Source organism: Anomalospiza imberbis, chromosome 17, assembly GCF_031753505.1.
Source record: "Anomalospiza imberbis isolate Cuckoo-Finch-1a 21T00152 chromosome 17, ASM3175350v1, whole genome shotgun sequence".
NCBI classification, from domain to species: Eukaryota; Metazoa; Chordata; class Aves; order Passeriformes; family Viduidae; genus Anomalospiza; species Anomalospiza imberbis.
The window spans coordinates 10,940,486-10,964,599 of NC_089697.1; the positions used below are offsets into that span (position 1 = coordinate 10,940,486).

Sequence of the window (24,114 nt, forward strand, 5' to 3'; positions counted from 1 at the left end):
CACAACAGCACATATCACTGTGACAACCAGAGCAGCTTACTTTGGTCTCCATCAATTAAGCTCTGCAAATTAAATTAATTTCTTTCTGTAATTACTTGTACTGCAGACCCACGTGAGCTCAAGGACCTGAATCATAATCCAGTGTAAGGTGAAGCATTACAGAGCATTACTGGCATTCTATGCATTTCCTCTTTGCTTTATGACTGCTTGTCTCACCACAGGGGTAGAGCCCAGATCTTCAGGCATGAGGAGGAGCCCAATTTCTGAGAAGGGATCTGAGCTGAGCATGTGATGCTGGTAGTGGGTGGGTTGGCAGGGCAAAACAAGTGCACTGTTTTCTTCCCAAAAAGGCTTTTTCCTTATTCAATGATACTTACTTAAGCAGATTTCCTGCAAGTTTATTTATGTCATTATGCGTCCCTGTGATACTTACAGCTTTCTGCACTCTGATTTTTTTTATTTCTAGTTTCACTTGTGCCATTTATGTCAGATCTATTCGAGGAATTGACTCTGTGTCCCAGAAAAGGCCCTGTATATTCCTATCTGTGTTTCCACCTGCTGCTCTGCTCTTCTCTTGCCTGCTGTGCTCTGACCTGCTGCCCTTGCCTTCACTGTGCTGTGGAAAACAGGTTTGATTAGGAATTCCCAGCACTGGAGCCAGGGAACTAAAACAGAGCAGTGTAAGGAGATAGTGTCTTCCCAGAAGACAATCTTTAATCAGCTGTGCCCTGGGAATTTGGAACTTTATGTTGTTGCCTGGCAGAATTTACTGCCTCTGCAGTGACATTGCCTCATGTTTGCACAAAGACTCCCCATTTTCAGCAGGAGGTGAATGCTGAATCCTCAGCAATACAGGCCTGCACTGGGAGCACCTCTGAGTGCTTGTGTTCAAACCAGGAAATAACCCAGGACAAAGGCAGCCGTGGTTCAACCCTTTATAAATGAATTAGTGTGTTCAAAAATTCTGTTGGGCTGAGACAGCAAATTGCTCATCTTGGTTCAGCTGCAGATCAAGGCTCTTGCCCAGAGCTGACTGGGTGCTCCATAATTAATTGTGCAAGTGCTGCTGAAGCAAGGAAGCACTTCTGGTTCAAGAGCTGCTGTCCAGAGGGCCTGGTATGATCACACACTCAGGGAGCTCAGGTTTACTTGCTGACCAGGGATCAGTATTAGTGAGGTTGGTTCTATTCTTGGAGTTTAATGCCTGAAAGGGAACAAACCTTTCTCAGTCCTTTAGACAAGAGGACTGCGTCGTCAAGGTACAGCATGTACAGATGCACTTGAACCCTCTCTAGTGCTTTATCTGAACTGCACTGCATCTCCCTTGGATTTGAAAAGCCATGTAAACAGGAGGCTGGACTTTGCTTGGAGACCTTAATGACACTTGAGTCTTCTCCCTCTCCTCCTGATTTTTACCCTCAAAGGCTGTCTCAGGAACTCTGGCAGCAAGCACTAACCCCCAGCCTTGACCAGGCCAGTGCTGTTTGTCACTGTGTTCACAGCAGGGTTTCCAGCTATGTGCCACTGCCTGACACCAAGGAAGAGCATAGGGAATATTCAGGCCTTGGAATCTGGACTTGTTAACCCTGGAGGCAGCACCAAAAAAAAAAAATCTCAGCTTCACTTGCACCTCCTCCATTCTTCCTACTGCTCCCCCCTCCATCCCTCACATCATCTTTCTTTACAATAGCCTGAAAAGCAGAGGCCATAACTGAAAAGGGGCAAACCATTAAACCATTAAAAAAATCCCAAATCCTCACTGAGCATGTGGGTGCTGTGCACGCTCCTAATAAAACCCTGCAGCCATGAGCAGATCTGACAGCAGCCCCCAGCTGCATCACATCTTGCTGGAGCAGAGCGAGGAGACAGGAGACTCCCTTGGCTCCCCCACACCCACAGAATTCAATTGTGGCTCTATGTGGCTCTATATTTAGCTCCTGTCTGGTGTGAGGAGCTGAGCCTTGCACACACGCCCACACTGAGCCTGCTGGGGTTATTTTTAGCATCAGCAAGATACTTACCTGGATGGTTCCTGCCCAGTAATGAAATGCATTCAGTTGTACACAGCTAATTAGTGCTGACAGCTGATCTGTCCTTTGTACCTGCCCCCCTGCCTTTCTGTCTCTTGAATGAATCTGTGTCAAGTCTTCCCAGCCTTCTGAAATTAGGGCAGTTCCCTGGTTTTTAGTCCAGTGACCGGGAGTTGGAGCACAGTTGGAGATTCATCAAAAAAATCTTGCTAATCCCCAGGTGAGCTTAGGCTGGGCTCAGTTCAGCATCTCCTCAACTTCTGCATCAGGACTACCAGTAGTCTGTACATTTACCCACATACCACTTGGTCAATCTAAACAAAATGTTCCCCAAAGTTCTGTGCATTCAGCCCAGTTCCCTGCTGAGTGTCTCAGTCTGAAGGGCTGATGATGCCTTTTCAGTGAGCAAAGCTGTCCTGAGACATTTCTGTGGAGAAGTGGCACTGAACGTGCTGTCCTTGGGAAACATGGCACAGCTTTTGTGCTGTCAGTAGGTGAAACTGTCTTTGTGAGTGCTCTGTGCTGAGCTGTGGTGCTGTTTTGCTTTTAGGCTGCCATTCTGAAGTGCTTTTTGCTTGATATTGTTCTGTCTCCCAGCAGCATTGTGGACTTCACACTCTGTTACCTGAGGGACAAACCAGGGTCTCATCTGGGTGTGCTTTTAGCTACATCTGCAGTTCCTGGGTGAGTCAACTCGAAAATGCTTCTCCAGGAACCTCAGGGCAGCACCACACCTACAGAGTCCAGATGTGGTAACAACTGAATAAAGATGTCTCCTCTTCACTTTTTGTTGCCAGGAAACCTTGGTCCAGCATCATCCACTTCCCCAAGCCAATGTTTTCAATGTGGTAAAGATCAGCTTTAAGTGCTCAAGTTCTGGTTCCTCCGTGTACAAACCCCCTTTGTTCTTCCTGTCTGACTCCTCTGCCCACATTTCTGTATTTAACTCCTGTCCCCATCATCTCTGAAGTGGCACTTCACGCATCATATGTACTTGTACAAATATCAGAACAGGTGAAGCAGTACATGAAGTGAATATTACACGTATAATCTTTTCAAGGAATTTGTACTTTCATTGAGACATTAAGTTATACTGGAATGTCTTTAACTATGGTTACGTTCCCAAGAAGCACAAGCACTTCAAACATCCACTTTCTAAACAGCCAGATATCAAATTTAATTAAACAACCTTCCCCTGAGTCACCCTTCAGTCTAGGAAGTGTTTTACTCCCCCAGGTTTCAGCTGAAACCCCTTATAGAACAACATGTGTCTGTGAGACAGGAAGCAGATATTGCAAACAATCGTGTCTTTTCTGCCTAGTGACACAAAGAGCTCTCAACTCACTGAATTCCATCGAGGGCTTAATATCTGTGCTCTGAACACATAATACTGGAACCAAGACCTGTTGGGAGCCCTGTTGCCTGATGCACAGTAGAGTATTCCAAGAGTTCACCATGCTCTGGGGCACTGGGGATGCATGGATTAGTAAGAGAAGCACTACAGCATGGTGAAAACTGGAATACTGCCATTTTGGAGGGAGGAGGAGGGAAAAGTCCATGTTTCCACGGCAACAAGTGGTAGATTAAATTGGCTGGGAGCATGAAACAGAGGAAATACACTTTTCAAAAGCAGTGATGCACATAAATGAATCCTGGAATCTCTCCTCACGCCGCTGTCAGTCAATAATAAATCTGAAGTCAGTAGATTTGCACTGCTGTAAAAGTAGAATTTGTCTCAAAATACAGAATTTCCCAATCTCCCTTTTGAGATGGAATGAGTGAGAAGGTGAAGGAAAATAGGAGTTTTAGCTTTGACTTCATAAACTTCACCCATCAGAGTGATAGCAGAGTAGCTTTTCTCAGCAGGTTCACAGCTGCTGTTGAAATGTGTTACAGCCAGAACCGCTTAAATAATACAGTGGTTTTGAGAGGATGCTATTCTTTTGTCTCCCCATTTTTAAAGCTATATAAACACCATTATTTGGTGTATTTTGCACATTATCTATGTCAGTACATCTTTCTCTCCAGAGTACAGAGCGAGGCTGTGTTAGCTGTGGGGCTGAGGCAATTTGCTAGACAGCTACAGACCATGAAACCCCTGCAATTGTGCTGAAAAATATCGACCCTGTTAACAACTGCCTGGTTATGTGCCATTCTTATGCAGTCAGCCATTGAATAACTACTTGCTAATCTGCCCACAGATCATTCTTTGTGCTAAACACAGATCTATAGCCTGATGGTACACGTGGATTCCTGATTTGCTGTTATCTAAGTGTTGCCGTTGCAGCAGCAGTACTGCTCCTTTCTGCACAGGTAGTGGCAAAGCCCTGGAGAGAACAGACATTTCTACTGGATCCCATCTCCCAGGCAGCACTTCCCACCCCAGCACTACATTCCTTAGCTATAAACCTCCAAGTTGTCACACAGAGACTGTGCTGCACAAGTACCAGTGAAATGAATGAGTGCAAACACCTCAAAAGCTCATCCAAGAATTTCACTCTTCCCAGTTTGGTTTCATTTCCACACCAGAGCCAAGCTCTGCTCTGAGTGTGGGCTCTGGTGTGGCCTGGATTTCGTGGGGTGAGTCCTAGTCAGAAGCTCCAACGGGTATCTCTAGGGCCTCTGGCCTTTGCCAGAATTCACTTTTACTTTGTTGGTTGGCTGTTGGGATTTTTGGACACCCACTCGCTTTTCCTGGTGTTGTAAATATTTTCCTGCATTCATCCACCACCTGAGCTTGTTTGCACGGTCATGTTCTATTCTGGTGGATGAGTTAAGAGCTGAGCCGAGCTCTGCCAGCACATATGTGCTGGAAGTTGTGTGGGAGACTGCTCCCAATCTGTTTTGCCTTTTTTCCTGGCTATTCCAGCAATCTCTGCGCCGTCTGTTCCCCGAAATGCGCTCAATCCTCCACGTTCCAGGAAGAAGGAACCAAATTAAGGCCTGACTTCCAACACTTGGAACAAAGATGGCTTTTAGCCATCCTCTAGACATCACCAGTGACACTGATGGGCTGCACCCCAGATTGTTTCATGAGATCACAGCAGGCAGGGGAGGCTCCCTTAGCTGCATTCACCTACACACAGCAAATTTCCTGCCTCCTGGTGGTGGCCAGCCCCTTTCACCTGCCCAGCAGTGTCCTCTGCAAGTCCTTGTACTGACATTTGACTCTAGGGATGCATCCCTTACAGTATTTCTTTAGTCTCATTATTAAGCAAGACAAATGGTAAATGAAAATAAAAGGAATTAAGGCTGTAGTTACAGCACCTGAAACTGCAATTCCATCAGACCTTTCAGACTAAGAGAAGTCAGGCAGGGCTGAAAAGAGATGTCACCTTGTAGGCATTTCAGCAATAGGAGATGGGGCTGGGTATGACAATCTTCTCATTCAGTGAATAGGTTGTGATGGTTGAATTGGTTTTAGGGATGCAGTAGGATGGAAACCATTTTTTGTGTATTTTAAAGCAATCATATTAGGCTCTTGATATATGAAGAGATCCCATGCGTTATCAAATGGCCAAAATAATGGAATTAATGATATTGGGGTGCAATGTGAAGTATTTCCCTGAACTGCATGCACAAAGCTTGCAAGGTCAGGGTGATCAAGGCCCATCTTTGCTTCCTCAAGTGATGGGTATTAATGGGACACAGCTCTCATCTGCTCCGTCTCTAACTCTTGGAACTCAATGCACATTGTAGGGAGATCTTTTCTGCTTGTCTGGATGATCATATTTTCTATGGCAGGCTCTGCCACCTGCACTGAGTTGTGCAGCCCCTGGCACAAAGCACTGCTCCCCTTTGGGTGCAAAGTGCTGCTGTGCAGTCATGGAGACTGGAGGGACCATAACTCCATCTCTGCTGTTGCAGGGGCACCATGAAGGGCACCCAAAACCTCCTCTGTGTTCCCTCAGCAGCTCGTTCCTTAGGTGAGGGCAGGAGTGGTGAAGGGAGAGATGTTCTCCATAAACTCTGGTCCATTAGGACTTGTGCTCTGATCTACACATTTGTTCTAATTCCCTGTCCCCGGAGGTAAAGTTTAATCAAAAGCATGCACATGAATGAGTTAGTCTAAATATCAATAAATGTTTCCTTCAGGAGAGGCTTGAGATATTTAATATTTAATAAGCCTTGAAAATGAATTTCTATGCATGTTTCTCAATTTGATTCCAAGCATTTTGGCGGTGAGCAGTGCTCGCTGTCCCTGTGTGGGCAGCACAGCACAGATTATTTAACAATCCACTTTGTCTCCTCTAAAATATTCATGTTTGCAGATATCCAAATGCAGCCCTTAAAAAAAGCACACACAAAACCCAAATGGTGCAGTCTGAGCCTCCCAGTTACCTTCAGTCTTTGCTTTAGGCTGCACACCACAGTGATGCTGTTTCTCTCACAGCTCTCCCCTGTTGCCCTGGTTACTGATCAAACCAGAGCATCCCTGCTGTGCCTGCAGCTGGACTTACACAGGCACCTTCCCCAGGTGAGGGCAATGCTGCTTCTACCTTAAGGCACCAGTGCAGCTGCCAGTGCAGCAGCTTTTCCTTGGGCAAATAAATACGCAGCTCCAACAACTGCCTTTGTCCTCACATTCAGCTCGAGTTGACAAAGCCAAAACTGGTTGATGAATAATTATACTACTATTTTTGTTAAAGCACTGGGTTTCCTGGAGGACCTCCAAATCCTGATTGCAGCAGCAGAGCTGCAGGTAGATTTGGCAGGATTTTGTCTCCCAAACTGACTTCTGTCTTGTTTTCCCTTGAAATTCAGGCAATCCTGACTGAAGAGAGAGTTAAAACTTTTTCTCCTGTGGCTGACTGACAGTTGTAAATGTGGTGTATTGGTTTGTGGATGGTTCCCTGCAGGCAATAGACCTGGGGGTGGGTGGCAGTGCCTCTGACAGGGCTCAGAGGATGCTCCATTGTAAAGGGAGGCTCCTCCCTGTTCTCATTCACAACACTTACTTTGAGAGTTTCATTTCAATTTGCTGCCGGATTTCCTGTCTTTCCTCATCTGTTCTCCTTGGGAAAATATTCCTGTCTTCCAGCTCCTGCTTACTTGGTCTGTTCCGCAGTTTTACTGCCAGCAGTTCTTTCTTGCATTTTCTTGGCAAAGTACCTGGGACATGCATTGAAAGGAAAGTTATTAGAAAGGCAGCTCCTGGGGATGAAACAGGAACTTCTGGAGAGCAGGAATAGCACAGAGTGACAGTGATCTGTGTGGTGCTGTGCAAGGAGCAGTTGTACACATTAACGTCAAAAAGCAGCACTGCAGCTGAGCAGGGCTCAGACGCAAAAGCACTGAAAATGCAGAGGGAACATATTCCTCAGGGCATGCAGGAACTGCAGTTAAATCTTTGTTTCATCTTGGAAGCATGGTGTGTAATAGGAGGTTAATTTGTTTTGGTTCCTTTTTGCTTTGAAGTGTTTGAGTTTTTTTTAAATTTAATGCTTCACCTTTTCTAGAGAAGGTCACCTCATCTTTAAAGAAAATGACATTTAATTGGTATTTTTGTTTGGCATTTGAGATAGGATTAAAGTCTATTTTTTAAAGGATGCTCTGGAGGTTGGCAAGATTCTAAATCCTAAATAGCTTCTCATTCCCAAATACTGGGGTTTTATTTGCTAGGGATCTGTGGACCTCCTTTTTTATTATCACTACTGATCTCAAATTTCTTTATGCAGAGGGAGGAGTCTGTACAGCCTTCTTCCCACATTTACCTGTTGGAAAGAGTGGAGCACAGTAATTTTGGTCTCCCTGTGTGAGCAGTGAAAAATCTCTTGGTAGTTGCATTGATCTAAAGTTAAACTTTTCAGAAACCATACTCAGCTCAAAACCCCTTTTGGAGCCTAAAAAGATGTGCCCTTATTTAGCACCTTCCTTGAATGCTCTCACAGTCTGTTGCAAGCATTAATTAAATTGAACCACACAGCCCTGTCTGAAGTAGCAGATATACATTTAACAGATGGGTAGGGAAGTGAAATGATTTGGCTGCTGCCACACAGAGCCTTCTGCTAACTGAATATCTGACTCCATCAGAAGCAGTTGGCTCACAAAGCCCCAGACTGGGGACTCTGACAGGGCTTCTCACCACGCTGGGAGTGGGGGCAGAGGAACCAACAGAATTCCTGCTGGAAACAACCTGAAGGACATTCAGGGCTAGAAAACTCCTGGGAATCCCTGCACACACTCCCCGTTTCACCTGAGGATTTTAAAGAGGTCACAGGAGGAATTTGGCCATGTCAGGAGGTTTCTGTGGACAAGGAGCTCTGTGTGTCCACAGGAGCTGCAGCACTGGCCAGTGCAGAGTGTCCAGGGCAGGGCACCTTGGGAGCATGGAAAGTGATATAATCTATAGGATTTTTGTCATTGACTTCAAAGGAAGTGGGGTCAAAATCCTAATTAACAGTGTCAGCACCCTCTGTCAATCAAAGGTGGACTGTTCATAATGAAACATCATTTACCAGAAGAGGTTAAAATGCAAGTATATGTGCAAAATCTATATGTTAAAAGAGAATAAGGGCATGAATAAAACAAAACTAGAGAACAAAGAGAAAATAAAGCCCCAAGCTATTCTTCTCCACATACATTTTCAGCACCCTGAGACAAATTCCTTCCTGATCACTACCTCAGTAGAAACTGGACCTGCAAACACCCTTATTTAAGTATTCTTTTTCTAAGGGTTATTTTTCTTAGTCAGTCAGGCACATTCAGAGCCAGTCTGGCCCCTGACCATCTATCTCAGGCTGAATTGTTTCGAGATTTATCACACCTCAGCTAGGTCAACAAGGAATGCTTGGGAAATTCACACCCTTTTCATGTTCAGGCTGCAGGTTCCTGGAAAAACTCCCTGTTTCAAATTCAGTCAATTCATGGCATTTAATTTCCTGTATGTTTACTGTTATTTTATCCTATTCACTGTTCTATCAATCAAAAAGCAAATCCTAACACTGCCTGATGTTGGACAGATCTTGATTGCACCAGTTATCAGTTGTGAGCTATGTTCTAGTAACATTTTTTTTAAGCTCATCTTGCCTTGCATTTTCAGAGGTTTCAAATAATGATTTATTGAGTAGGAATAGAAAACCAAGGCATAATTCCTCACTTTTTCCAGAGTTATGTGATGTGTCTGTACCTCCCTGTAGCCCCAGGGCTGTGGCACTGTGCCCTGTGGTGGTGGCAGCGGCAGAGCAGGTGACTGCTAAGGCAGGACAGGGACTGTAAAGCAGCTCAGCATTAATGGATAGTTTTACTCCCTGACTTGAAAACCAGCCCAGATCTCTTCAAACCAGAAGGAATCTGGAGATGTTAAGGGAATTGCTCTGGTGCTGTCCCTGAGAACACTGGCACCAGCAGTGCCTCCACACCAGAAATGCCTTGAGAATGTCCCAGCTTTCTCTGGGCTATCAGTCAGAGCTCAGCATCCTCTGTGCCAAGCAGCAGTGTTGCTGCAGCCACAGTAATGCCAAAATATCTTTAAAGCAGCTCTGTTTTTCTCAGGGGGCCTCAGCCATCCCCAGTACTGTCCTTCAACTGCAGGTATTTTCCAAAACTCCAGCACTTATTGTGGAAAGCCCAGAGCTGCTTCTAGATATCACTGAAACTTGTACAATAACCAGTGCCCTCCTATCATCATAATAATGAATAATTACTTGTTAAATATAGAGAGATTCACCATCAATAGTTAAATATTCAGATTTGGTTTTGCTCGTAGGGGATGATGTATATTTTGCCTGGCTGTCTCTAGCTCTTAGAATTTTTATCAAAAGAGGCCACTTTTACATACATAGACAGGAAAAAAAAGGTAGAATTTAAAAGGTGTTTTTTGTGTTTTAAGCTAACCTTAAATGAACAGCAATTAGGCAAGGGACTCTTTTCTTTTGCCTTACCTCAGGGGTCTGTTCTGTTACTTGGTGTCTTAAGATACAGCAGCAGAACTCATGTCCTGTCTGCTGGCTCATGCTTTCAAAGACACATTTTAAAATTCATCTTTCATCTGCTATAACAATTATTTTTTGATAAATTGTTTCTGCCTGCCTTCTTTTAATGCATTCATGAAGAGAGTGAAGGATTCATTTCAGACTGAATCTGTCTTGCTAACATGGAAAACATTAAAAACCTTGAATGACAAATTTTCTAATGAGAGCTGATTGTTTTGCCAAAGCTCACTTAAATAATTACACAGGATTATAAAATGCATTCCCCACATGTCTCAAGAAGGGGTAAAATGGACCAGATGGAGAGACATTTTATTCTTTTAAGATATTTTCTCTACATGTTTGTCCTTCCTAGATTGATTGGTCTCTATCACTTTTCCATGTACCATCACTGCATGGAAAAATAGTTCTGCAATTCCAGAACACGGCCAGCATTGGCACAGGGTGTACAGAAAGCTCTGACTGCTCACAGGGGGATGTCTGGGAGTGCTGCTGTTCATACAGAGCAGCCCCAGGGTGCACCAGTAACTGAGAGGGTAAAGCACAGTGATACACCTCAGTGTGCAACACTTGGAGGACAGTCACAATCACTGTGACTCCAATTTAACTTCAGCTTTTCACCAGGGTTCCTTCAAAAAGCTGATGTGACAGTAGAGAAATTTATCCTTCCCAATATTTTCTGCTGCCTTTAGAGCATTCCCTTCGGTTGTGAGAGTTATCTTTGTAACACAGTGACTTTGCTTACCAGAAATAACAGAGTCGTTCAAAACTTCCTCATCCTGATAAAAAACAGACTCTTCGTTGAGCTCTGAGTTCATGATCATGTTTTCTTTGTTCTCATCTGACTCTTTAACCGAGTTCCTCTTGTTTTCTGAGTCACTGCCATAACTCAGCGAGTTCTCCTTCTCTTTGTTGCGCTCCATACTCGACGTTCTCGAGGGACGGACATCCACCCTTTTTTTTGGAGAGCCTTTGCTTTCTCTTCCGTGGAAGCTATGGGTGGAAGATGCACAGCCCAGATTTTACAAAGATTGTTTTATTGCTGCAGTAGAAACTTACATGAGAATGAGAAAAAGTCCCATAGCTGGTAAAGGGCATGGCAGGGAGTTTGGCATGGACCAACACAGGACGGCTTTTTCAAGTTGAGAATGGCTAATGTGGATCTACTTTCCTGTCTCAGCCATTAAAGAGACATGGATGGGTGGTGAATAATGTTTTTCTTTGATATATGGTCACAAGATACACTGTAGTGATTAAAAACCCCACAATAACATATCCTTCTAATGTAAAACATGCATGGCATGAAATATGACCATTCATATGATATTGTATGATCATGACAAAGGTTTAACAGGGCCTGGAAACGACATCATGTGATTCTGGTCCCTGGGCCAGTAGTTGTTAGGGAACTGAGAAATTATACCAGCTTCACTCCAAAGCTCTGGGATGGCAAAGGTTATCTCTGTCCTCCTCTGATCCACAGGAGGACTTATAATGAAACCCAGATAAAGCACCCAATGTACTCCCACAAAAACATTTGTATTAAAAATGGATCTTGTATGTGCTCCTGTGTCAGCCAAGAGACACAGAAATTGCAGCATTTCTCATGTGACACAGAAATTGCAGCATTTCTCATGTGTAGAGTACTTGGAGCATGATGTGCCTTTGCTACTCTAACTCATTATCTTGTGGGGAAGATTTTCTTTTGCAGTAGATCAAGGACTATCACCTGATTCTCCCTGTTTGAAAACCTACTCCTGTGCCACAGTAGCCTCCTTACAGAGGAAGAACATACAATGAAATAGCTGCCAAATGAAGCGCTTTAACCAGGGATGTTTGTTCCAAGCAGTGACACCACAAGGAAGGCAAACCCAAGCTGTAGCAGCAATTAAAACGCTAACAAGAGGATAGGAACATTTTCCAAGAAGAATGAAGTGGTGGGATGAGTGTCCTCATGCAGCCCTGTGCCTGCAGGCTGTAGGTACCTGTCCTGCCGGTGTTTGGTGGCCAGAGCCCTGTGGAGTTCTTCAATGACTCTGCTGGGAGGTAAAGGCAGATGAACGGCAGCCAGGTGAGGGGAACCGGTGGGCGTTGTTACCTGGCCTCTGCCATGGGGCTCGGAGCTTTTCTGGCCAGAGGGGTGGAAGAGGGCAGCTTGTCCTGAGATTTGGGAGGAACCCACAATGACATAGTTCTTCAGGATGGTGGAAGGAGGAGATTTCATGGCTGGATCGTCCATTTCACTTCCTGCTGTCAAAACACAAGAGGGGAAGAGGTTGTGCAATGCTTTTTCTGTTTTGTTCTTTTTGCGCAGAGTCTGCACTGAACTTAATTTGTTGTATTGAACAGAGGATAAATGGTGATGTTTTGCTCTTGCTGTGAGGTAACTGGCTGAGTAACTGAGTTCAAAAGGCTCTTGCTGCACCACTTCAGATCTTAAATCTAGCAAAACAAATGCCTCTCCCACTTCCCCTCTTTCTCACAGGATCAGATTCTCCTTTCTCCCAGCCTACCACTGCATTTTTGCTTGCCCACACTGCTGCTCCTAACCACCGAAGGCTTGGGCTGTGGTGGCTTTCCAATCTAGCATTTTCTCCGCTGGTCTCTGGCAGACTGTATTAAAATTTATGCCCTGTGGTTCTGAGTCTGGACAAAATGTACCAGTGTCTATTAGTTGCTCCTCTGTGATTGCTGCACAGCCCAGACCTCTGTCTTTCATATGCCCGTGGAGAAAATGCCAAAATCATTATAATATGAGGATAATGTTTGCACAGCAAAACTTGCCAAATGACCTACAAATGAAAGATGGGGTACTGAGCACTAACAAGAAAAAAGAAGGGTGGGGCAATCTAATCTCTTTTTAGCCCCAGATTCAGCTATTTTCTGTGCAATGTAAACCTTTTGTCTGAAATTAGAGTTACACATTTAGAGTGATTTATACATCTCCTAGCATTTGAGTCTGGGGCACAGTGGATGTTTCCCTGGTTGAAAATTTGGTGGTTTCGCACAATATCCCTTAGGATAACTGAACATCTGGCCTGGAGAAGATGCTGATTAGTTTTTCTGTTCTGCAGTCCTCTTCCCCTTTCCCCCTCCCCTACATCCGTGTCCCATGCCTCTGGCACATGGGGTTGTTTACACCAGCAGCTCGGGCTGGGTGGATAAAGGCAATTCGAGCTCCTCATCCCAGAGTATTTCTTGTCCCTTGTTGCCACCTAGTGCTTCACACAGGAATATAAACTGGCACAGCTTGCGCAGCATTGGTACAAACATGCTTTTACATGTAATATTTCCTTTTTATTCTCTTCCTTTGGAGATAAATCCTTCAATTCATAGCAGAGAAAATCTTCTGCTCAGGCCAGGATTATCCTGAAGTAGTGCTGTAACAAGGACTTGGTTCCAGTTAGCAGAAACTTGCTAGAAAACTGGAGAGGGTAAAAAATACTAACTTCAGTTATTAAATATCTCCTCTCAGAACCAACATCCTGCATAAGGGTTACCAAAACCATGCATTTTCTTAAGTTTCCTTCGGAAGAGCTCCTGAAATCATAACCAAAGTCAAACACTGAAAATCTGAGTGTGGCAACACTAAGCCTGGTCTCTTTTCATATTTGTGGGGTGAGGAGGAGAGCATCCTTCAGTGAGGAGAGCTGCATCCACAACAAAATCTCACTTGTAAGGAAGGTCTAACATTACGTTTTTCACCTCTGGAGGGTATTTGTCCCTCCAGCCCAGAACCCTTAGGAATGGCTTTGTTCATTTCTATTCAAACTAGCCCAGAAGTTACCCTGTTTAAGATCTGGGGAGTCTGAAGGCTCAGGGGCATTGCTCCAAGAGTCAGTGCCTGATGTGCAGTGCGCGAGCCACCTTCCCACCCCAGAGCTCCTCCTTGCCTTGACCAGGGTGCTGCTCCAGCCAGGAGACAGCCAAGCTCTGCTGAGCAAAGCTGGGTTTGGTACTCAAGAGGGGTTTGATTCTGTGCTGCTGTGGAGATGGGCAGGTCATAAATCATAAATTGATTTCTGCTCAATTGCTGCACAGTGATTCATGGCCTGAGGGGATGGACAAACCACCTCCTGAGCCACTTTATCTCTGCAGACAGAGAGAGGGTGTCTGTGTTTCCTCAGAGCAAGAGCCAGGGTTCAGCTCAACCCCAAAGCAGGGAAAGAGAAGACTTTGTTTTGTCTTTACACCAGCTCGTTCCTGGAACAGGTCAAGGGCCAATTTCATCCTCATCGCAGCTTTGGACAATATTGAGAAATTCCTGAGATCACACATTATTTGTCCTAATGACAGATGTTCAGTGAATAATCTTGCAAAGTGATGTCTTGGCACCTTGCCCTGTTCCTCCTCTCTCTGATTAATTGGTGCTTGACTTATTCCTCACTCCTCTGCTGACAGCATCCCTAGCATTGTTAAGGGAGGGGAAAAAACTAAACACAAAAGAGCTTTTCAACCTCTTCATCTTCCTTTTCTTTCATAATTGCCCTTTCTCTCTCCCCACACTTTTGTATTTCCTCTCACTCACTGACGGTATTTGTTTAATTTTAACTTAGCACTGCCCCCACATCCCCACAAAAATAAACATGTATAATCACTACTGGAAAAGGGTATAGAGTTACAGGAGTCATTGAGAAAATTAAAAGTTGTTCTTTGTGGAAGATGGAAATGAGAATTAAATACCAAAACTCAAAATATGTCAGATGCTACAGGAAATACTTGGGTTAAGCAGCAAAATATGTGAACTCTAAATGCTCTGAAGTGCTTGGTGGAGGTGTAATCTCTATACCCTGCGTGGGTCAGGTTTCCAAATACATCTGATGCCAAGCATGGCCTTCTCCTCAGCTGAGCAAAGGCAGGGGGCCCTGGGGCTGCCTGTTCTTCTTGCAGGGTGGAAGGGGAGGCTTGAGCCTCACCCAAAGCACAGAACAGTGAAATAACCTGAACAGCAGCTCCTGAAGAGCACTAAAATACCATTTTGACTCCACCTCCCACTTGAGTTATTACAGCTTTTAAGCACAAAGTATGAATTGTTTCCATGGGAAACAAATACTTGTAATTTTCTTCAAAGAGACTAAAAACCTCAATATTTTCTCTAAGCCCCGGTCACACACACAGAACCCCTCTGATGTTTTGTTTCCTGGTGACTTTGAAAACCCTGCTCATTGTGCCAGATGATGAGTGTGGATGCAAATCAGGGCTCACATAATGGCTGTCATTTAAAAGTCTAAATATCCAACAGGTCTGACATTTAGATGTCAGGACTTGATTTTCATTTGCAATAAGACCCTTTTAGCTGCATTTACCATATGTAGGGGCCCTGAAATTGGAACCAACTAAAATCATTCTCATTTTAGCACCCTTTCTGCAGTGCCAGAATGTTGAGAAATGTAACAACATTGGCAATACATTAGAAAATCAGGCCCAGGGGAATTGCTTTTGGAAATGTTCAATAAAGTCTGGCACAGAGGATTGCCAGGTGTATCACTCTTCACAGCAGATTTCACAGCTCTAGTTTAGACCTGCCCTAGAGAGTAAACCCTTCAGACAGAAACCTCTGCAGAACCTTTGACCTGAACTAGATTTTGGCTGCTGTCCAGCTCTCCAGGGGGAGTCCAGGTAATGAAAACATTTAAATCTTCCTTGTGTTTTATGGCATATCAATATGAGCATGGGATTCAGCAGATGTTTGCAATTGGTTTGATTTGTTTTATGTGTGTTTAGTGCTGTAGACTCACAACAAATAATCCTCTGAGAGGTTCAGATTAATATGTGAAGTACAAATATCAGTGCATTGTTATCAGACAACCAGACATGGTCACTGCTCACTCAGTATAACTGAGTGATTCTCAGCAGTTTGGGGCTTCAAAACAGGCATGAGAAAAGGATTTGACAGTGCTGTGGAGGTGAACAACAGATCAAGGATGGGTAAATCTTTACTGAGCAGTGATGACTGACCTGTGATGCTCTTGGTGATTTTGGAAATTGCCTTAGGTGGTGGAGCTGGGAGCAATGGAGGGCTGGGAAGCTGTGCTGGGTTTCTTTCTGTCTGCTTCTGGGGGGAATCTGTGGATTCAGGTACAAGTAAGGCTTGCGGACTGTCTTCAGATGCTGGCAGGCTGTCATCTTCCAGTTCTTCCGTGGGTGCTGAAGGTTTCTTGGCTAGTGGGAAGATGAGTAAGATTAATGGAACATGGAGTTAATAATGATAGGCCAGGGGATAATGCCAGGAACATTCACAAAAACTGAACACATGGCACACAGCTAGAAACACTTCTTTTCCACTGTGAAAGCAACTGTGTGAAACAGCCAACCAGCCAGGGAAGGTGAAGAATAAAATGTACAAGGATATTGAGGAAATGTTAGTTTTGATGTTCCTGAGAAAACTGCTGAGCTTCCCTAAAGCCTTTTTCCCCTTTTTTAATAATGAAGATAGCAAGGCAAAGCAACTTTTGAGCACTGCAATGAATTATCTTAGAGCACACAGCTGTGGTGGCACAGTTCCTGGGTGAGTACTCTTCTGTCTAGGAACACACAGCCAAAGGGCAAGGAGCATCAAACCCAGAATATCACCTAAAACTGACCTTCCAATAGTTGATGTGTGTTTATTTTCCCAATATGATTTTTGTCTTTTTTAATACATGATTTCAACTTGCTTCCTGAGTCTTCTTTTACTGTATCTGACTCCAGAGCTGTTGAGCATTTCCTGAGGTTAAAGTTGATAACCAAAAAGAACCTGCCACAAAAAAGGTTTGCAATTGGATCTGAGCAGTTAGAGTGGAGCAGGGAATTGGTGAAGTACTTAAGAAAAGAAATCAGTCTCCAAAGCCCTAGTTTAAGATGGTGAAGCATTGCTCATTTCAGGATTGCCTCTGCACGGATGGCAAAAGCACTTAGCTGTGAAAGTTAGTGCAGGCTGAATCACTGAGCAGTTCATCAAATTGACCAGGCTGTGATGAGGGCACAGGGGAATAGATCCAGAAAGGCATGAAGCTGAAGCAGGACACAGGTGGAATTTCAGTGATGAAGTCCAAAATTAGCATCCTTGAATTCTGCTCAGATACAACTGCCCTGGCAGTGCCCAGACTCACACAGAGCCTCACTGCTGGGCTTTCATGTTACGTGTCCTGGTCTCTGCCTGGGCAGGTGAGGGACCCACAGAAAGCCTGGAGGCTGGCTCTGACCCAGCCATGGCCAGACTCCCTCCAAACTGCATTTCCAGCCACTCTGGGCTCAGCAGTAGCCATGAGGGTTATTTTTCCTACCCCAGAGGGGGGAAGCACTCAACCAAATGGGGAGATCAGTGTTTAAATCTCTCCTAAGCACAGAATCATAGGATAGTTTGTGTTGGAAGGGACCTTAAAAGGTATTTAGTCCAATCCCCTGAAATGAGTAGGGACATCTTCAACAAAATCAAATTGCTCAGAGTCCCATCCAACCTGACCTTGAATGTTTCCAGGGATGGAGCATCTACCACCTCTCTGGGCAGTGTGTTCCAGTGTTTTACCACCCTCATTATAGCAAAATTATTCCTTGTATTTAGCTTGAATCTTCCTTTTTTTCAGTTTAAAAGCATTGCCCCATGTTCCACCACAACAGGCCCTATCAAGAACTTTGTCTCCATCTTTTTTATAAGCTCCCTTCAAGTACTGAAACAAGATCTTACTGGAGCCTTCTTTTCTCCAGGCTGGCTGTCCCCAGCTCTCTTAGACTGCCCTCTCAGGAGAGGTGTTCCATCCCTCTGATTCTTTTGGTGGCCCTCTGGGCCTCCAACAGCTCCATGTCCTCCTGTGCTGAGGATCCAGAGCTGGGGTCATGCAGAACATGAGAGAAGTCCAAATTCCTGGGCAAATCCCACTCCTTTGGGCACTCTGGATTGTCTAACCAGAGCACCTTTCCCTCCAAACCATTCTAGGCCATCTCCTAAAATGTCACTGCAGTGGCACCCACAGCTGCTGCATCACAAATCTTTCCTTGGCTCAGTTTTGTGTCTCGTTGGGAATTCCAACTCTCTGTATTAATGAACATTCAGCAGCCTCGTGCTCAGAGTGTGTGGGGAGGCACCACGGCACTCAGGCAGTTGGAAACAATAGCATTGGCAAGATAATGGCATTTAATTTGTTGACAAACAGATTAATGAGTGTGCCTAGAAGGGGAGGAATGAGTATTTATCATTCAAAAGAGACAGGAAAGAATAAATATGCATCGTTACCAGGAGTTCTTGTGAAATCTGTCATGACAGGAGAGCTGCTGTATGGCATAGTTATGTGTATTCTAGAAGGAAATATTTTTTTTTAAATGTACGTCTAGGGAAATGCCTTGTTCCAGGGTGACATCACTGGGGTCTTTGTGCCCACTGCACAGGAGACAAAATGTGTAATAGAGGAAGGGAAAAACAGAGTCACAAATGGGTTACATTAGGGAAAGATCAAGAGCCCCAGAAGATGTTAGGAGCTGGAGAGGAAAATGAGTCAGATTTGAGTGCATTCCCCTGAGAGGAGCAATGCCTTCCCTGGCAGCAGCTCCCCTGGAATCAGTGGGACAGGAGGGGCTGCTTGGCACAGCTGCAGAGGAGCAGCCACAGTGGGACCTCTGCTGCAGAGAAGGTGGATCCCAAACCCTCCCTGCCCCAGCCAGGCTTTTTGGGTCCTGAACTCCACCCTGCTCTGGGAGTGGTGTCAGGCAGACCTGAGTCCTGAGCACACAAACCCATTAACAGATTTCATACTGCAGAGTGAATATTATCCTGCTCAAAGTATTCCAAGTGCTCAGCACTAGAATTATTCATGGAGTGCCACTTGTCAAAATGCCATCTCATTAGCAGGTAGAAATCCTCCCCTGGGGACTGTCCCCAAGCCCACTGGCGAGGTCAGGTGGGAAAAACTGCCCTCTTTGTGCCCTGGCTGCTCCTTTTCTGTGTATTAACATGAACATGAAGTCTGCAGATTGTGTTTTCTCCTCTTCCCCTCCTTGGCCTTTATCCCACATCCTCAGGATGACATAGAACACATTGGGTATAAAGCAAATCTGTTCATTTTGTTTCTAGCTGGTCACTTATTCATGTGACTCTCTAAAAAGACACCCACTGCATTAGGCCTAGATTGAGCCCAAGGGCAAATGTTATAAAAAAATTGACATTATAATAAATTTAGCAGCACACTGACAATTTTGAAGAGCTTTCCCACCCAATTAATTCCATCAGGTGCACCCACTAGAGATAGGAACGCTAGGATGTACAGACAGGGATAAACAACCACATAAAGATAGATCAGCAATAATTAATTTAAAAGCCAGAGGCCACCAATAGGAGTGCCAGAAGGACTTCCTACCAATAGGAGTCTCTCAGACTAAGGAGACAGGAGAATGTAATCCCACTGTTATTTTTTGTGGAACCTGGGAAAATGACACCTCAAAAAATGGAAGAAAAGAAATACGGAAGACAGGAAAGATTGTTTCAGGGAGACAATGAAAGGAACTAGGATTAGGGAAAGAGACCTAAGAAATGTGGATTATTTTGAAAGCTTCAGTACATGATTTTGGACACATTGTAAGGTAAATTTTAAATGACACTATGAGTTTATGCAGAGCCATAAGGTTAAACACATGACACCTTATTCGTGCTATCTTTCCACAATAGTATGTCCCAATGGTAAGAATTAGAAGTTCAGAAAGAAATTTCATTAGTGATACAGAATTAAATGCTCTAGACTAGAGAAAGAAGAAAAGAAACCTGTAATCTGATCAAGATTCGATCTAGTTGTTGTAAGAACAGGGAGATGAGTGGGTTTTGCCTCAGCTGATGAGGGAATGATTTCCATTCTGAGGGTGGAAGCAGCCAGGGGCTGGGACCCCCAAGAAAGCAGGGCCTGAAGGGGTGGGACAGAGAACAAAAGGCAGCCAGGGCAGATGGAGAAGGTGTGAAGATTACCTAGAGGGCAGGAAGATCCAAAATCACCACAGCACAGTCCTCACAAAGCAGGATAAAGCATTATCTCTGCAGCTTTGTATTTCTTGGTTGGCAGTAGGTGAATGGAGCCCTCCAGCTGCTGGGCTGTGCCTGCCTGCTTCAGTCCCTAGGAAGTGCTGCCATGGATGCTCAGCAGAGCTGCACCAAAGGAGCCTGGCTTAGCTGATGTCTGATCCTGGTATCAACCTCCTCTGGTGTTAGCAGCATGCTGGGGACAGAGTGGTGACATGGACAGTGTGGACTGTGTATTGACACTGTTCTCCTGAGCCAGGATTAATAAATTCAGGCTTGGCACAGAAGTTTAAGAAATTTTTTTAAGAGAAGCTTATTTCATCTTCACAGCAGCCGCTGCTGATACCAAAGGGGCACCATGCCAAGACTGGATCATCTCATAATTCAACTAATCTCATCATGCCAAGCTTTGTGTAGTTCCTCAGCTTGGTAGAAGTCTCAAAAATCACTGTTATTAAGTACCAATTGCTAACCTAATGTGGGGCTGGGCTGAACAAGGTGCTTTGACCCTTTAATGCAATGATGTATTCGAACCCTCTGCAGAAATATTTTTATAACACTTCATAGTTTTTTTAGGACGTTTTCTATCCAATACCTGCATCTTCTTTCAGCTCATCCAAGTGCAGCTCCTCACCAAAGGAGGTCACATTCGTTGTGGCTGCTGTTGGGGTCTCCTGCTGCTCCTTCTCTGAGGTGAGTGCCTGGCACACAGCTGCTGGAGCCTCGCTCTGCGTCACCCTCGTGCCATCGTCACCACTGCAGGCTTTGCCTTCAGTATCTAAAACAACACATTATTTAACCTTAACTAAACCATGAGCAATGAAAGCTGAGACGCCCCACCCACTATCCTCTTGAGAAGAGTGAATCTTAAAGCTGCTCATGCTCAGGGGACTGAGACTTCTCCGAGAGCAGCACCTGATCTCTGTGTTAACCACCTGTAATGCGAGTCCTGCGGGCACCAGCCCATCTGGACACAAAAACCCACTCAGGTTTCTCAAGGAGGCACCTATTTCTGTGGGCATCCAGCTGCCTCAGTGAATGTCCACTGTGCTCTGGAAGTAGCTGCCATGTGGGAGGTGAGCAATGGGCAATCAGAGGTCTCTGGGAGAAGGCAATTCCTTCCTTGCATGAGCAGAGCCTGTGGTGTAGCACATTCCCAGGTGAGTCTGACATGTTGGGCTGTGTCAGGCTCTGTGCACGACTCGCTGCCATCCAGCAATGCTGGAGGAAGGAAAGGCTGCTCATATTCCCTACCAAGCTGCAGGTTTTTAGCAGAGTTTTAGTTACTCAGCTTTGAAAAGTGCATCCTGTGTGACTGAGCTGATCAGAAATTCAAATCCCTCCTCATGCAGACCTAGAAACTGCTCCCTTTGCTTACTCTGAAAGATTTTTGTGCCAGTGATCCCTGCAGCTGTACGCATCTTGATGACTGAAGCTTTTCTAGTATTCTCTTATTCAGGCAAGAGTCTTCAGAATACCAACTACCCTTTTACTCCCGTAGAATTTACAAGATCTACATCACTGTTGCAAACCACAGAAAGCAATCACTTCCCTCCCTGGGCAGCTCTCCATGCTGATGGATGCTCCTGCTGTCCACCCTTCACCTCCCAGCTTGTACTTCTCAGCCCTGGACACTCCTTTCTGGAAGCTCCTGACAGGGCTGTGTTTTCTTGCAATGCTATCATGACAAGTTCCTTGAACATTGATTTAAAATAGCAAAATTCACAGTTACCTCTTTTTGATGCTATTTTGACAATCTGCAGGGTAATTTCTTGTGCTTTCGGGTGAGGGTATCAGATTTTGGCCTAGAGATGCTGCGGAAGGGATGCAGTATTTTTTGCACACTGAGCTCACTCAGTCTGCCTCATAATCACGTTTGGTGAAAAGTTACTGTTCTTAAAATAGCCCTTGCAGTAGCACAGTTGCTATGATACAGGGAAGGGGAGGGGGAAAAGTTCATTGCCTACATTTCAGCTCATTGTGAAGGCAGCCTGTACATAATCATGGGTGTATGAACCACTGCCCGCGTGGTTTGACAGGCAGCCCCTAGCCAGAGCTGTAAGCACAGGTAAACCTGAGCAGCTTCGAGCTCACAAAGGGGACAGACATCGAGGGGGAAGCTCCCTAAATGTGTTCAAGGTAACTCTGCTCTGCACACTCCTCACACCCTCGGGACAGGCAGCTGTGCCTCAGTGGAACTACAGCCAGAGACTCCTTCATGGCTCCTCCAGATCCTGGCCCCTGGAAGGGCAGGGGGTGATGAAGGGATGGCAGGCAGAAGAGGCTCCTCTTTGAGCATTTCTGAGACTCACAACAGCCATGTTCTGGGGCAGGAAGGATCAGCTGGTGCTTACATCAAAGTGGGTGTGCGGCTTTGGTGCCAGTGGGTCCCAACACTGTATTTTAGAGATGGTCTGGAGACAGGACAAAGCACAGACCTCAGCTCCAAGAGGAAGGAGAAGCCCAGCCCTCAGCATTGCAAGGTAACCAGGAGCAGGGTTGTGACTTTGCTGGGAATGAACCCCACTGTGTGCCAGACCCACGTCATCTCTCAGGGAGTTAAGCTGGTTCCCCAGAGTGAAGCTGCATTTCAGGAGTTTTCCAGGGGCAGGCTGGCATCTGCCCTGTGTGAGCAGAGCCACAGAGGAGCAGGGCACAGAGGTGGCGCAGGCCAGCCAGGACTGGGGGCTGTGTGAGGAGAAAGGGTGACATAACCTGCCAGGGTGACTGACTACCCTCACAGCGACGGTGCAATTCACCCTGGGCTAATCCTGCAGATCCTGCACCAGCCCTGTGAAGAACTCAGAGCCACATGGGCCACTGCCAGGGCCAGTGCCAGGGCCACTGCCAGGGCCAGTACCAGGGCCACTGCCAGGGCCAGTGCCAGGGCCAGTACCAGGGCCACTGCCAGAGCCAGTACCAGGGCCACTGCCAGGGCCACTGCCAGGGCCAGTGCCAGGGCCAGTACCAGGGCCACTGCCAGAGCCAGTACCAGGGCCAGTGCCAGAGCCACTGCCAGGGCCAGTACAAGGACCAGTGCCAGGGCCAGTGCCAGAGCCAGTACCAGGGCCAGTACCAGGACCAGTGCCAGAGCCACTGCCAGGGCCAGTACCAGGGCCACTGCCAGGGCCAGTGCCAGAGCCACTGCCAGGGCCAGTGCCAGGGCCAGTACCAGGGCCAGTTCCAGGACCAGTGCCAGAGCCAGTACCAGGGCCAGTACCAGGGCCACTGCCAGGGCCAGTGCCAGGGCCAGTACCAGGACCAGGGCCACTGCCAGGGCCACTGCCAGAGCCAGTACCAGGGCCACTGCCAGGGCCACTGCCAGGGCCAGTACCAGGGCCAGGGCCACTGCCAGGGCCACTGCCAGAGCCAGTACCAGGGCCAGTACCAGGGCCACTGCCAGGGCCAGTACCAGGACCACTGCCAGAGCCACTGCCAGGGCCAGTACCAGGACCAGTGCCAGAGCCAGTACCAGGGCCACTGCCAGGGCCAGTACGAGGACCACTGCCAGGGCCAGTACCAGGGCCAGGGCCAGTGCCAGGACCACTGCCAGGACCACTGCCAGAGCCAGTACCAGTGCCAGGACCACTGCCAGGACCACTGCCAGACGCTGCTGACAGGCCTTGTGCTACAGGTCTGAGTGGCACCTACTGCAAATGCATGAGGCTTCTCAGGCTGCAGCATCATCCCAGCTGGGCTGTTTATGAAAGTGAGCAGGAACCAGCTCCCTGGAAGTGGAGTAGAGCCTGATGGAATAGAGGGATTTGAGGATTTACTGTAGTCTTTTAGCACAGTATTGCTCCTTTGACAATTGCAACTTATCTGCATAAATGAGGACTTAGGCTTGAAACTGCTGCCACTTCAGCACAGTCCAAGTAGGGCACTAATCATTTACTGAGAATTATTTGGGTCAGTTTTTATTCCAGTTAATAAGCTGCTTCTACTAATACAATAAAATAACCCTGGAGATTCACAACACTCTGTAAAGAAAAATAACTTGCAGGCAGCTGCAATGTCCTTCAGCTGTGATCCATTCTTCCCTTTCTGGGCACAGGGAGGCACTGGAAACTTGTGTGATGTTTATAGGAGCTCCAGGCAACTTTCCTGCAGACAGGTAAGCAGTCTGTTTGCAGCTGTCTAGTTAAAAGCACAGCTTGTCCTCTCATCTCACTGG

At 46.0% G+C, this 24,114-nt stretch overlaps 1 protein-coding gene across 3 annotated transcripts in view; it reads right to left on the minus strand.

Moving 5' to 3' along the window:
• The window catches only part of PHACTR3 (phosphatase and actin regulator 3), a 101,663-nt gene that overhangs the window by 21,562 nt on the left and 55,987 nt on the right, over positions 1-24,114 (minus strand). For 2 of the 3 annotated variants that reach the window (XM_068207974.1, XM_068207976.1), the window contains exons 4-8: positions 20,536-20,718; positions 15,920-16,123; positions 11,947-12,211; positions 10,707-10,954; positions 6,989-7,142 (exon numbers count right to left, since the gene is read on the minus strand). In XM_068207974.1, coding sequence (XP_068064075.1) covers positions 6,989-7,142; positions 10,707-10,954; positions 11,947-12,211; positions 15,920-16,123; positions 20,536-20,718 — 1,054 coding nt within the window. The remainder of the gene's footprint in view (positions 1-6,988; positions 7,143-10,706; positions 10,955-11,946; positions 12,212-15,919; positions 16,124-20,535; positions 20,719-24,114) is intronic. The other variant, XM_068207975.1, reaches the window with a different exon arrangement.